The 16046-nt window shown below is 39.7% G+C and overlaps 1 protein-coding gene across 3 annotated transcripts in view; it reads right to left on the reverse strand.

Annotated features, from left to right (window-relative positions):
• The window catches only part of LRBA (LPS responsive beige-like anchor protein), a 424729-nt gene that overhangs the window by 75619 nt on the left and 333064 nt on the right, over positions 1-16046 (reverse strand). For all 3 annotated transcript variants that reach the window (XM_063136108.1, XM_063136109.1, XM_063136107.1), the window contains exon 47: positions 8297-8449. In XM_063136108.1, the coding sequence (XP_062992178.1) occupies positions 8297-8449 (153 nt within the window). The remainder of the gene's footprint in view (positions 1-8296; positions 8450-16046) is intronic.

Genomic DNA, 16046 nt, shown 5'->3' on the forward strand with positions numbered 1-16046 from the left:
AAGAGAAGGGATGGCATTGCTATCCTCAAGGGAATTACACTCAAGCAGCATTTCCTCGCTTGAATGGGAAAGTGTAAGATAAAGCACCAGCTTCAAGGAAAAGTGAAAGTAGCAGGCACACGAGATGAGATTTTGTTTAAAACAATGTGTGTGTTTGCGTTCCTGTGTGTGCCAGTGAGAGAGAGAGAATAGTATTTATAAACAAAGATAAAACCGATTATTTCTAAATATGAATATAATGCAAGCCAATCAGATTTCAAGGAACCTCAGGAGAATATTTTCATGGAAAGATTTCACCAGATAACTAGAGAGATGGGTAGACAAACAGGTAGATAGAGAAAAAAGAAGCAAAGCAGTTCTGCTGGTGCCATTTCTTCATCATACTCTAGCACGGCTAAAACATAGAACCCAGGAGGTGGCTACGAAGATAGAAGCTCCAATAAAAAATCTAAATGGCAATGATTTGGATCCACAGGAGCTTCCTAACTGATGATGCCTGCTCTCCTCAAGAAAACAGGGCCACCGATGGTAAGGTTTAAGCCGTGGTCTTTCTGAGTACATCTCTTTACTTTCTCTGTATAAGTGAACAGCTGCTGTTCACTTCTGTGGGGTAAAGTGCTGCATTTGGAAACATGGCTGCACGGTGTCAGGCCGTCTGTTTTGGTTTCAGACTCTGATTCAGATTCGGAAATGGAGTTAGAAGAAGCCCAGCAGAGACAGGGCACAGCTCCGTGCCCATTTCCTGAGCCCTGCTACTCATGGGGAAGAGGGAGCACACTGGGAGGGAAAGCCACATTGCCCGCAGAGCTTGGGATGGTCCCGAGACAGCAGAAAAAAATGGGGGGAAAGCAAACTGAGTGCTCATCCCTGGTTCGCCCCGGGATCAGCCATGCATCATTTGGACGTGCAGGGATGACCTCATGGCCAGGTGCAGATGCAGATTAGGGAGGTGCAGATTAGGCCTCAGTTTAGTAGTGTCATTTAAATCTACATTGATAGAAGATGCAGCCTGTGACTACTTCCTCATGCATACTTCCCAAAGTAACATACCCTTGCAAAACAAAAACAGTATTGTACCCACAACTTTCAAAAGCAGACATTGAGCAACACAATGTTTTTTTATAGATGTCAAATAAACATTTATAGGCTTTTATTAAAGCATTAAATAGCAGTCTGTCACATCAGCACTTTCACGTAACTGAATCAAGGACAAACTAGATATAGTGTTAAACATGCCTGTGTATTTAATGCGCACAGCTTTAAAAACATAAATAGCAGACATTGGTGGAGTTTTTCACAATGCAAAGAATCTATTTTTATCAGGACCTCAGCAGGGTCGGAAAGGGTTAAGCTCCCCGTCCACACCTGGTGCAATCCGAATAGTTATGTATATCTAATCTGGCACTTAGTGAAATAGCTTATCTATTGATAATGTCCCTTACAGCTAAAGCATGGAATACAACTCTGCACTTTTCCCAGTGCATAAGCTAACTATTACATGGTTCCCTTAATAGATAGGACCTGCCATCTTAATTCTTCTGGGCTAACCTGAGGCACTGCCAACAGTAGTAGTTCAAAAATAGGATGAGAAAAAGCAATCTCACATTGCTAGTTGAATATTGAACTAGGATGTAAATGTGAAAGCATGGAGCGCAATTAAACATTGAAACTTCATGCCAGAAACAAAAACTATTAATCTCTTGAAGAAACTATATGCAAACCGTATACCATTCTAAATTAGATAATGTCACACTACCAATGTGGTTTCTATCACTCTTTGTATGAAAGAGATAAGAGTAAGTGATCATAACGGTCCCATTTTGCCTTAAGTAAATGAAACTATAGGCATAGCATGATTGTACACTTATCATGATTGCTTTTACTTACATCACATTTTGATGTCTCAAGGTATTAAATCTATTGTAGCATTAAACGTGTCAACAGCATGCTGATATATAGGGGAATATATGATCACTACTAACAACATTTATTTAATACCCAGGTAATGTTAGATGCTACAGTATAGAAGAGGCACTCTTGTCTAGACAAAGCAAAGTAGTGAATATCAGCTTCAGAGTAATGGTCACGAACTTTCAGTACAAGACTTTCACTTACATTTGTAGATCTGACCAGTAGAAGATCAGCATGCTACAAAATCCACAATTTTGAAAATAACTGTCAGTTTTAAAATTAATTATTTGCCTATGAAAGGACAAAAGGGAAGATACTAAAAACAAGAACAGGTTGCCTGGTTGGAAGCCCAGAATACCGTTGCCATAGTAGTTGGCAGGATCAGTCATTGCTTAGTATTTTCTAGACTATTGCACAGTAGCATAAATTGATACAATGCAGCATGGTAACCAATAATTACCTACTTATCAAGTATAGACTTCCCCAAATTACATAGATATCATTAACAATACTGATTCCCTTTTTACCTCTATCATAATACATCTCCCAACACATCACTTCACTTCACGTTTATGTGTGTTTTGGGTGATTTGAGGAGAAGGGGGCCTTGTACCAGCTGCTACTTCTGAGAACACCAGCTGCAGATGGTACCTCATCCCAGTAGTATCACTAATTAGGGTTCCACCTCTAATCTCCCACAAGGAAAGTAAGGAATAGTGTTAAAGGGTGTTCATTTTCCCCACAATTAACTGCAACCCCCCCCCCCCACCCGGAAGCTTTTAGTGAGAATTGCTGCAGCCAGCTTGAACTCATCCCCCTCACAAGTAGTTTCACTGGTGGAGAAAGGCTCTAGCCTGCCCTGGACTAAAGGCTTTTTGCAGGAGGGGTGAGCAGCCTGCAGGCCATCTTTTCAAGCAGATCCAGAAGCTCAAATGTACAATGAAGATAGGGGAGCAGACCCACCTCTCATACAGGCAACTACTGGGCTTCATGAGTTTCTGTATCTAAATGTTGCCCCTCTCCACTTGAAACCGTATCACTAAGAGAAATATTGGAGACCTTCTTCAAGTCACCCAAGGATTTGATGGCCAATACTCCCCCTAAAGCCATAGTTCAGACTGCTCAGGCAAGGTACCAGAATCTACAGCTCCACTGCTTCACCAATTGCCCCAAAGCCTTAAGCTACCTATAGGCTCCCAGCATATAAAACTGAGGAGCATACCTTGAGGGCATCCAATGGTGACAAAACTCTGCCTCTTTAAAATTCCGCTAGCTCTCAGCTGAGGCCCAGGGATGAGGCAGGCCTAGGTTGCTATTTAGGTGCTCAGTTGAGCTTAAGCGATGTCAAAACTGTAGTCATGCCTGGGAGATCACACAAACCATGCAAAATTATACCACTCCCTATTATCTGGGATCCAGCTCCCTATAATCTCTGCTCCTGAAATCTGATCTCTACTCTGCTCTGCTTCTGAACCAGTTTATTCAAGGTGAGTCTTGCTGGGAATACTTGCATGCTGTACCAGAATTAGGATAAAGAGAGATCACATTCACATTGTTTGTAAGAGCTGTATGCTCTAGTTATTGCTTTTAATGTTGAAATGTAATTAAATGTTTTTGTAAGATTGTATTGATATTAATAGTGCATGTGAGACTCATCTACATAGCTAGTGCGGTCCCTTAATAAGAAATGTGTATAGATTATAAAAGGTGCCTAACTAACTAGTATTGACTATGCAGAAAGGATAACCATTACAAATTTTAAATACAAGAGGGCAATTATTTTATGAATTGACTAAAGTGGCAAGGAATAGGATGACAACATTTAATCAAAATGAGCTTAGAAAAATAAAAAACTGGTAAATATTTATTATATTTTAAGAGTCAAGGATACTAAGCAAATATGTAATGACCAATATAATGCTTGATCAAACTATTTATTTATTTATTTAAAACATTTATATCCCGCCCTATATCAATAAGATCTCAGGGCGGCGTACACATAAAAGCATACAGTATAAAAACAGTAAATATAAACAGCTAAAAACAAATTAAACCATAAACCAAGTTAAAACGGTATATAAATTAAAAGCAGTAAAGCAGTAAAACAATGTGTATAGTGAATTCAACCATTAAAAGCTTTGTTAAAAAGCCATGTTTTCACTTGGCGCCAGAATAAAATCAGCGTTGGTGCCAGTCGGGCCTCCAAGGGGAGGGCATTCCACAGTCGGGGTGCCACAACAGAGAAAGCCCTCTCCTTTGTCCCAACATAGCGAATGTGGGATGTGGAGAAGGGATCCTCCAACAGATCTCAATTCTCGGGCAGGCATATACCATATTTCTTCGATTCTAAGATGCACCTTTTCCCCCAATATAAACATCTCTAAAAATGGGCTGCATCTTAGAATCGCCTCCAAAGTGCGCCGTTATCCCTCCACCCTGTTCGAAGCCCAGGCAGCTCAAGGCCTTGTTGAGCGCCTAAGCGGCTCTGCGCTCACAATGTAGGCTGGGGAATGTGAGTGGCCTGATTGGGGGCCTCAGCGACGATCCGCGGCTGCCCTGGGCGTATTTGTGCTCCCCAGAGCTAAACGGGCTCACACACGCACCAACGCCGCACCATGAGCACAGCTGGCTGGACTGGGCCCAGTGGGCATGGCCATGCGGCTCCGGCCGGGTCGGGCCTGGCGTGCACCTCACCTCGCGCATGGGGCCGGGGCGGACGGGCAGGTGCCACAGGGCTCGCGGACGGTTGTGTGAGGTGGGCTGGCGCCGCCGGCTTCTCTGCCACAGCTGCAGCTGCTGGTTCTGTGCGGCGGAGGAGGCGCAGCAGCGCCGGTTGGGAAGACGGAGGCGACGCCCGGGAGGTGAGTTGCTGGGCCAGGGTGTGGGCGGGATGCGCTCCGGGACTCGCAGCTGCACCATTCTCTTGCAACATGTGTGGGAGAGGAGGCCGGGGCACCTGCGGGGCAGGGGGGTCTCTCCACCACCGCTGGGCCGGGGGCAGCAGTGCACGTGCGGCCGGCTCCTTTGCACCTCGGGGAGTTTCCACGGCCCATCTAGCCATGCCTGGAAGAGGCTCCTTAGCACTTGCAGCTGGAGCAAGCCCAAAGGTGGGTGCCTCGTGAACAACCCCCTCCCGCTCCCCACAAGAAGTGGTGGCAGCTGGTAAAGCCTCCGGGCCCTTGCACGTGCTCCCCGGTTGGCCTCCACCCCCGGCAGGTACCCTCCGCCCAGCAGGGCCCACCTGACAAGGCAACATGGGCCTGCGACATTAGGGGTAAGTGCCTCATTTTTGGCTTACTTGTAACCTGTCCCAGCCCAGTGACGCCAAAACTGTTGGCCCAATAAGAATTGGCCACATCTCTTTCCCTACCTGCCCGCAATCTGCTCCCCATGCCCAGGCTTTGCCAGGCATGGCAGAATACTTCCCCCCCCCCATATAAACATCTCTAAAAACAGGCTGCGTCTTAGAATCGATGGCGTCTTGGAATCGAAGAAATACGGTACGAATCTATATGGATTATGAAGGAATACGCCAATCTATATGGATTATGAAGGAATACGCCAAGATTTTTTTAAAAAAATCTAGTTTCTGTATCCCAAAACATTATTTGGAATATTGTGTTAGGGTAGCCAATTGTTGAGCGGTACATAATAAAGTAGAGGAACTGGCCATAGCATCCCATACTATGAATGCATCCAGGCTAGATTACTGCAATTCACATCATATGGGGCTGTCTTCTGAAGACTGTTCAGAAACTTCAAACAGTTTGGGATACAGCAGCAAGGCGATTGACTGGGATTAATACTAGGGAATATATTTACATAGTACTTAAAAGAATGCACTGACTAACAATTTGATTTCATATCCATTCACAGCACCTAAATCAGGGGTGGGGAAGTCTGTGGCTCTGCAAATGTTGTTGGACTTCAACTCCTATCAGTCACAACCATCATGGCCAATTGCAAGGAATGATGGGAGTTGTACTCCACCAACATCTGGAGGGCCACTGCTTCCCCACCTTTGACCTAAATGCCAGGGCCTTTCTGGTTGTTGTGGAACTCCATCTACTTAGCCACTCACCTGGTAGTCTCTTTGATGGCTTTCAAATACTAGTTGAAGACATTGCTATCTTCCCAGGCATTTAGGAGGATTAATGCTTTTTACCCTGATCTTTTTCTACTGTTTAAACTTGATTTTTGAAGGGGCAGGATTTTCTTATTGTATTGAAATTCCCTGTTTTATATTGGTTATTTTAATTATTAATTTACAGATCAGAGTATTATAAATCACACTGGTTACATTATTTCTTAAAATATTTATATCTTAAAAGAGAATTATCTTCACGTTGTTTGTTATTTAATTCTTTCAAAACAAAGACAAGGTGAACATATATCTTATTTATTTTAATGAAACCAAACCTTGCTTTTTTATTCTTAATATGGAGAGTCGGATTAAAGTAACTATGTCTGCCAATTAGCATTGTGAACCCCTGCTATTGACCTGGTACTGTACAATCTGTTATTATGTACTGTCCTATATATCATCTGTTCCTTTTGCTGGTCTATTCCAATAAGAGACAGACAGCTGCAACACTATATGCCTGTTCAACCTGAGGACCATCTGACTTTAATTGTAGTACACAGCTTGATGTGGGTCTGGTTATGAGAAGCCAAAGTATCACAGTGTAATAATCTGGAAAAGCAGAAACCTGCCAGGCACAGGGCTGAAACAGAGGCTTGGGCTGTCTAGTTGGCTGATGGGATGTAGGATATATGATTAATGAGCGAGGTATAATGATATCAGGAACCCGATTAGCACCACAAAAAGGTCACAGATCAAAGCAGTATGCATTTCATGAGGTCCAATCATTGCAGGAAAATCTGTAGAGGGAACTGAAAGGGGGGAAATCTACATGTGATAGCTTACAAAATGGGCACTTAAAACTACTATTGTAATTTATTGTGATCTAGGAAGTAGCAAGGATGTAATGTATGGACAACTCTGGTTTTTTCTGGGAACTAACATGTTATCACAAAAAAAACCTTTGTCAATATATACACATATAGTCTGCTTGCTACTCACATTTTTATAATCTTACAAAAATACTAATAAAACAGGCACTGGTGCTATGTAAATACAAAAGCACAACATATTTTGCATAAGTCCAACAGAACATTTATTAATAATGTAATTCCTTATATATTCTATTTCATTTGGGCACAAGATATGCCAGGCCTCCCAGAAAGACCAAAAGTCACATGCAAATATTATAAAGGTAGACTTTCCTTTTACACAACATATTTTGATATATTGCTCTACATGTTTGAGAACAAAAAGCTATGATAAACTCCAGAACTAAATGTTGTCCTGGGTCCATTTAACATATAGTGTATAGTGAAGAAGTGTTCATCTAATCCCATATTTATAGAGAAATCAACAGATTTTACTCCCAGGTAAGGTATATGATTGCAGCCTAAGAAAATGAATGAATTAAAAACACCTACATATCTTTCAGATTTTTTTTAAAGATTATTAGGCTTGAATAAAGGATTAGAGATTTTTTTCCATAAATTGAAGAGTGTGGAACAGATACACCCAAAATTGAATATTTGTAGCTTGTGTGTGTGAGATGTAAATAGCTGAAGATGTGCAACACAATACAGAATATTTAGGAAGAAATAATCATTGAGAGAATATGACCAAACTAAAAATGTTACAATGGGTTACCAGAGCAAGTGGAGATGCTTCAGCTATTACCTAGAACTAACATATGTAGAAAATCTATAACAGTATTTGGCAGTATCTACTTCCAGTTGATCATTGTGGGAAAATAGCCCAAGTGAGAGATATCATGTGTGGATGCAAAGACTCAGAATTTAACAAGTAAAAAGTGAAGTGAAGTGGGAGGTAAAAGCAAAAGCTTTGAAATTCCACTCTTTTCATGTGTTATAGTTAACATACATAACGGTTGTAGTTTCCCTCTGAAATGGCATTAATCAAATACCTAATGTGATATGTAAAGATATGTAAAATTTTCCTAACTTTCACTACTCTACCAGTGACATTAGTAATTTCAATGATAACTGTAAATCTGAGAAGCTAAGAAAGGTGTCAAAAGGCATCTGAATATTGGGTTGAAAAAGTATTAGGGAAGAATTACATTAAAATATTGAAAAAGTCATTGCATCTCCATAACAGCAAAACTAAGATCCACAGAAATAAGCATGAGGGCCTACTGTTTAAATAAACAATTCCCACTAGGCATTACCAAGCCCTAAAGTAGCTCTTTTGATCTCAAGAAGAAAAAGGCACATCTTATTATCTTGAAGAAATACATTTCAAACACCAGCTCTTCATACACACAATAGTTGGCTGTGATCTTACCAATCTATTCAGGCGAACAAAATCTTCTGGGGTTTTGGCCCATGGTGGAAGTTCAACATCAGACACCACTGTTCCATCATCCATCACTCCAAGATTGTAATTATTGAAGTTGACAAACATCTCAGGGAGATAATAAAATTCAGGAACCAGCTCCTTTATGGAAATGAAAACCAGTGACATGTTATAAATTAGGTTATCACAGAAGTCTCCCAATTATGTAAACAGGAATATTAATAAAGGCTAGCAGAGTGCAATGGGGAAAAATATTTACAACTTTTTGATACCAGTTCTGCTTTATTTATTATGAACTTTTACTTATTACTCAAATGTATATGCCACTTTCCACAGATGTATCAAGGCGGTGAACATAAAATACAATGGAATCAAAACTATAAATATAACAATAAGAAAACACAATACAAAATCAATCAATCAATCAATCAATCGTTATTTATTACGGTCTCAGACCAGCAAAACCAATACAAAACATGCAAAGGATAGATAAAAAGTGACATAAAAACAAAATACAGCTTGGTGAAGTTCCTCATCTCAGGAGGACAAAAATAATCAGTAGTAAAACCGCACATACTACTGTGTGCTACAAACTATAGCTGGCTGGATCACACTTCAGGGAAAGTCTGTGGGAAGAGATGAGTTTTAAGAAGACACCCCATGGTCAGAACTGTGTGGCCCTGTCTAACACCAATTCATAAAGCATTCCAATGCGTGGGGGCTGCAACAGTAAATGCTCTACCGCAAGTGCTCAGGACCATGTGGCATTCTCAGAAATGCTCCCTCTGCTGATTGCAGAGATTGGGCAGGGACATATTGGCTGAAGTAATCTCTTTGCAAATAACCAAACATTTTTTGATCTCTATATCCATGAAATGCGGAGCACCACATGCCCATAGCAAAACATTTTTTAAAAGAACTATGGAATGCAGAATGGAAAAAGACCTCAAAAACCTAATGTTTTTGACTGTCTCAAAACAGATGCAATGTGGTATTGACTATAAGTCAATATAAGAAAACAATGAGGCACTATTAGAACGATAAAAGCAAGCATTCAGTAAAATATTTAAAATCAAAGCTGCAAACATTTCAAATTCACATTCTATCAATATTTTAAAATACTCATATTTTTAAATCCCATGTTTAGAAGCATTGTAATGTCTACTAGGTATTAAAGAATATTGTAAAATAGACACACCACTTCATTTACCAATAATGAGCTAACTAAAATATATCCCATTTCAAAGTCCTAATAACTCAGCCTCAGAAACAGGTGTCTAAATTCCCAACTCAGATGCTCTGAATAGGTTTAACACACTTATGCTTAGCACCAATAACAATGGTTAATACATATAACGGCAGCATAATGTACATAAGTGAGTCTCCCTCATGACAAAACCATTTCACACTTATACATTTTGCTTTGGGTTATCACTCAAAACCTTAGAAAAACTGGCAATAGCAGTTCTACTTCTATGGGATGGTTTTCACTTCTCTTCTAAGCTATCAAGATATTTGTCCCTCTATAACTGTCCCCTCTGCAACAGCAGCAAATTCAGTTGAACTCTGGTTAATTTTTTAAAAAATGATGGCTGGTTTATTAATTGTAATAAGGCTAAAAGTATATATTCATTGGCACAATCAAGCATGGAACCTGTATATATGGATTTGAATTGGACTTTTAACGTGGATAGATTCTTTGTGAATGGATTTGAATTGCTGTGTGTATGTACATCAAGCAACGGACCAACCTAAGAAGCCATCAATGTAACAAGGCGTTGGTTATTTCTGAGGACCATCATCCCCACCCCAGAGCCACACATCATACACTGCATTTTACAATCTCTTCAGTCGTATTTAATGGCCACTTGACTGATGAAAGACATCCACACGAAGAATGGGAATGTGGGTGATTTGCTGCAGTGCATGATGTGTGGCAATTCCTCCCCCCGCCCCTCCTCAGCCCACCATGCACTTGAAAATCTGTTCTACAGGTTCACCCAACCCTCTAGAAGAGATCTGGGGGTATGCCTAGGACTGGAGAGAGGAGGGGGTATCACCAAAAATTATTTCCCCCCCCCCAGCTATTGCACTGCAGACATCTTCTGTTAACTGAGAGGCCACCTTTGGATACAGGTGACATTAAGAAGCAGCTTTTAATGATATACAAGCAGCTGCTTGTTCTGAATATGGCCACATGTACATTTGTTGGCCTCCTTTGGACTAAACGCAAAGCATTTTTGGCCCCTACAATCTCATGCAATGCTGGAAGATCGGGTGGAGAGGGTTCAAATTACTGTTTTCTCACTGCTATTCTCACCAGGATCTGCACCAGGATCCCTGGGAGGAAGAAGAGAATAACCACTATCAACACCAGATCTTGGTGATCCTGATATAGATTGCTGCGAGGTCAAGGTTAATGCTCCCACCTACGCCAGTCATCCTGGTAAAGATTGCTGTAACAGCACCAAAGGAAGAGTCATCTGCATCAGGATTGCTGTAAGGAAGTCAAGGCTAATTGTTCTCCCTCCTCCCAGAGGCCCTCCTGCAGAGATCTCTGCTAACAGCAGCAGGAAAGGAACAATCTGTATGAGGCTTGGTGAGGAGGCTTAAATCTTTTTCCCTCCTCCCCAGTTATCTTGGTACAGATCACTATTAGCAGCAGGGAAACAGGTATCTGCTCTCTACCCCTCCGCTGGCTGGCAGGGGAAAGTGGGAGGAGCATTCTACAGCTCTGTCGGCTGCAGGATGCCTGCGTGTGCACTAAACTCTAGTTTTCTTCTTTCTACTTTTTTCTACATTCAGTATTTTCAAAATACTGTGTTTTTAAACAGAAAATGTTTGTGCTTATTTACTTTGAGGCATTAAAACGGTTAAAATAAGTTATTGAAACTTTAACTGGTTGAACACCAAAACAATTATCTTCGTGGAATAAAATAAAATAACTAAATATAAGGTTCCATGATAGCAAATTCACTTTTCAATTAAGCTGCTTTAGTGACCAGCTATCATTTTTCTAAATTAAAGAGGTGACTTCACATCAGATAAATTATGTTTTAAAATATGGGTCATAGAAATTTGCATTGGATAGTGTTGCTTTTCTACTTTGTGTTTCTATTTTTAAAAAAGTTTAAAAATATATACTATAATAGAACATGCTATGAATGTCCCAGCTGATACAAACAGAATTAAACTAAGCAAACAGAATTGTGTGAGAAATCCATTCCTTTTTGTAAATGGAAATCCATGCATGGAAAGACTTAATATTTGTAATTGCTTCAGGAAATGATTTCATTTCAAGTAACTGGTGTAAAATTGGTCTTCTTTCTAACAAGTGAGAACAACTTGGCATTTAATAAGCAGAAAAACACATTATGTGCAGTGGCCCCAGTGCCTAACTATGTCAGAGGCCCAGTAGATCAGATTCTAAATCCACTCTTGACATGGGTCATTGGATCAGTGGTCTTCCAGATACCACCCTCAGGGTCAACTATGGCCAGAACAGTTTTCCAAATAGCTGAGTGCAATGGCAGGTCATCAGATTATGGACAGGGTCAGCCTAAAGTTGCCGGAGCAAAGACAGGAAAAATCAAGCAAGAATTAAGCTATTATCGCCTTGGTCCTTGTGAGAAAAACTCCATAGCTATGCATTCTACATATTCGTATACAGTCATGCTAATTATCCTAAAACAAGATCAAAATAAAACTGATACAAAATGCCATTTTAAAAACAGCCAGAAAATTATTCAGGGGTATTTTATTGACCATATGAACAAAATGGGAATATTCAAATCCATTAAATTATGAAAAGAATGTATTACTGATTTTATATACTACAAACACACACACACACACACAGAGTTTAATTTTCTGCCCAATTGTTAGACAAATGTCATACAATACTGAATATTGAAATCATGAATGTATTACACAAGCTATTCAGCTTATTATGACAGCATCTAGGAAATCACACATAATTTGTTATTTCTGAATGAATTAAAACTTAGAGAGAAGTTTAGACTGTGCTTATTTGTTAATTATAGTGTAATACCATGCCAGAAATACCTTGGCAATAATAACTAGTTTACAGGTGATTTTTAAATTACTATAATTATTACTATTAAGGCATATTAACAAAAATGCATTGCATTTTACTAATAATGACTGACATGCCTTGTGTTTGCTTTTTATACTAAGGCCCATTTTAAATGTGATTATGGGTACGCATAAAAATTGCCTGTGCAGAGTCTAACAAACCCAGGGTTACATCTAGTCCAGGGCTTTAGCATGGCATTTCTAGCAATATATATATATATATATATATATATATATATATATATATGATCAGAGATATATAGATATAAATATATCTTATGTAAGTGCTCAGAGATTGATTGATCCCTGAGCACCTACATAAGTTATAAGTCACCACATTGTCCTACAGAAAAAAGTGAACAAGAAGAGGATGTGAAATAATACTCCAAAGGGAAAAAGGGATTTAGGGGCAATTCGGGAAAATGGGAACAAAGTTGTAAACGTCCTGTTTCCCGTCCCCCACTTTTCCAATCCCTATTGCCCCTCTAGAAACAGGCTTTCCTTTTTCATAAGTGTCATGAAGTTGCTATTAATTTACATCAACCAAATTAAGTGAAAAAATGGTGAAAGTACAATGCAACAGTAATTTAAAGTGGATTGATCTATAAAGAAAGCTATTAAGTTCAACACATTCATAGCTACATAATAAGAGAACTCTTACATTATTTTCATTTCGATCCCAGAAGCTTCCAGATACTGATCTTCAGATATTTCACTTTTAAAATGTACAATTACAATGGAAAAATAAATAAAAGAGCAAATGCTTGTTAGGTTCATGTAAAATGCCCAAGCTTTATTGCCACCGCCGACAATACATTACTCTCTAACACAAACTTTTGCAAGTCTGGGACCTGGGTAGAGGGAACACTTCACAGAACTTCCACATTACAAATCAGGGCCGGCATCAGGGGTAGGTGTCATTGGGCACCTGCCAAGGTCCATACCCCTGCTGAGGGCACACTGCCACTCTCTGGAGCATCCTGTTCCTGCTTTTTGTCATGCACTTCCAGGCTGTCATTATCTAATCATCTGCTTTCTCTGGGCATTCAAACAATGACAAGGATTAGGAGATAAGAGCAGCAGCCTACCTTCTGAATAGTTGTGTGGACTGGGCACAAGGGAAGAAGGCAAGCAAGTGTGCAGTTGTTCCTTAGAGAGGAGAAGGCCCAATGAGGGCACCTTTCCCAAGGGTCTCCAAAACCCTGGAACCAGCACTGCTACAAATAAGTAACTCCCCATAGTATGAGAATGCTAATATCATACTGCCCTCATATAAATCTATGGTGCAACCATACATATAATATTGTGAACAGCTATGGTCACCGTACTTTAAAAAAAAGATATTGTAGAGCTGAAAAGGTGCAGAAAAGGCCAACTAAAATGATCAAGGGGCTGGAGTAACTCCCCTATGACGGAAGGTTACATCAGCTGGGATTGTTTAGCTTGGAAAAAGGAGGGCAAGGGAAGACGTTAGAGGTTTACAAAATTATGCATGGTGTGGAGACATTTTTCTCACTCTCATATAATACTAGAACCAAGGGCCATCCCTGGAAGCTGACAGGTGGGTGATTCAGGACAGCTAAAAGGAAGTACTTTTTCAGAGTGCATAGCTAAAGTATGGAATTCACTATAACAAGATGTAGTGATGGCCACCAATTTGGATGGATTTAAAAGGTTAGATAAATTCCTGGAGGAGAAGGTAATCAATTGCTACTAGTCCTGATGCCTCTGTGCTACCACCAGAATCAGAGGAAGTAAGCCTATGTCCACCACTTGGGCAGGAGGATGCTGTTGCACTCATGTTCTGCTTATGGGTTTCCCGTTGACAGCTGGTTGTCCACTGTGTGAACAGAGTGCTGGACTAGATGGACCCTTGATGTGATCCAGCATGGCTATTATGTTCGTATGTTCTTAAGACTTCTTACTGAGCCTCCAACCCCCTACACCTGTGTAAAGACTTTAAAGAACTGTGTATCTCCCATGCACGAGATTGAAACATTAGTTGCAGACTTGGAAGCTTCTCCTGCCCCTTTTGAATTACTTGTTATTACTTGTATTGCTTTATATGACTGCCTTGTAATTGTTTAAATTTGTTTTAATTACTTGTTTTTTGATGATGCTGTTAGCTGCCTTGTATATGCCTATGGAATGGAAAGTCAGAACAAAACATGTTCAAAGAAGAATTAAACAAATGAGTGAAGCTTCAAAGTCTCTTATTCAAATTTCACTTCAGCCAAGATAATGCATATGAAATGCTTTGAACACGTTTTATATTTATTAATTATTAATTATTAAGGTATTCAAATTTATTGTGTTCTTCCTGGCTCCTTTAATTCTGTCAATAGAACCATGATCAGAGAATTGGAATGTTAGGAAAGATTGCTAAAAGAATCTATATTCCATTTGTGGTGGTGGGGTCATTCTGCAGGATGTAGAATGTTCAAGGATCAGTAGATGAATCAAAACTAGAATCAGGACAAAATTCACATTCAAATGTAAGATAAAATGTAAATAAAATTGCAGGCCTATGTTCTTAATATACTGCTAAACTATATTAAAAGCTGTGCATAGCCTGCAATACCACTCAACAAGCCTGTGTATGTGGTGTGAGTGAGAAAGTGTGTGTGTGTGTGTGTGTGTGTGTGTGTGTGTGTGACAGAGAGAGAGAGAGATAACGAACAAAGAATTAGTTCAGGATTCCTGTAAACACAGTATCTCACACAGACAGGCATCCATAATTTTAGCTTAAAGCTTGTCTCCATGTGTAGATTAGGAAATCTGGATCTTGTGCACAGGTTTTGATGTTATTTGTTTTTTTAATTTAAAACATTTCTTAACTGCCTTTCAGAGCAGACACCCTCCCAAGGCTACTTAGAACCACACATAAAACAGTATAAACATTCAAAGCAATAAAAACATAGGCAGTAAAATATCAGTTAAAAACAATAAAAGCTAACAGTAAAAACTAACAATAAAAACAACAAGGGCAGTAGCAGCAAAACAGTATTCATTTATGGGAAGGCCGTAGTAAAATAAACACAAAAACACCAGGAAACTAAGGGCTTTACATCTCCATGTAAAGTGTAGGTGATCAGTATTCTAGTACTAATAGAGTTCTGCCAAATCTTTCCACTGTGCAAGTGGTTGCTCACTACACTTGCACAACCAGTTGCACTATCATAATGCACAACCACACTTGTGCAAATGTAACTTTAGTTAGATTCTCCTCTTGTGCATAGTTCAGAACCTATGCACTAGCAAATGACACACTTGAATACTGCCTTATGTATTTAGGGTAGAGATGAGGCCAGGAATTCCTACTCGAATTAGTGCCACAAGAATTAGCAGGATTGGCATGGTAGGTAGAGCTACTGATAGATTACAACAGGAAGTAACTTTTAAAATGAAGCATTTCCTGTTGTACTTCCTGTTTCCTTGGTGTTATTGCCAATTGAAGCACTGTTTGGAAGTGCCTTTAGTTAATAATAAGTTTGTAAGAGCTAATTTATCAAATTAGTCAAATCTCCAGCCTCACATTTTTCAAAGCAATATATGTCCCCAGGTATCCATTGATAACCCAGCCTCAAACACAGGCTGTTATATTTCCACTGGTACAGATATGTTATTTCTCTCTCAAGATGCT

The sequence above is a fragment of the Elgaria multicarinata genome, chromosome 10 (assembly GCF_023053635.1).
Source record: "Elgaria multicarinata webbii isolate HBS135686 ecotype San Diego chromosome 10, rElgMul1.1.pri, whole genome shotgun sequence".
In the NCBI taxonomy this organism is placed as follows: Eukaryota; Metazoa; Chordata; class Lepidosauria; order Squamata; family Anguidae; genus Elgaria; species Elgaria multicarinata.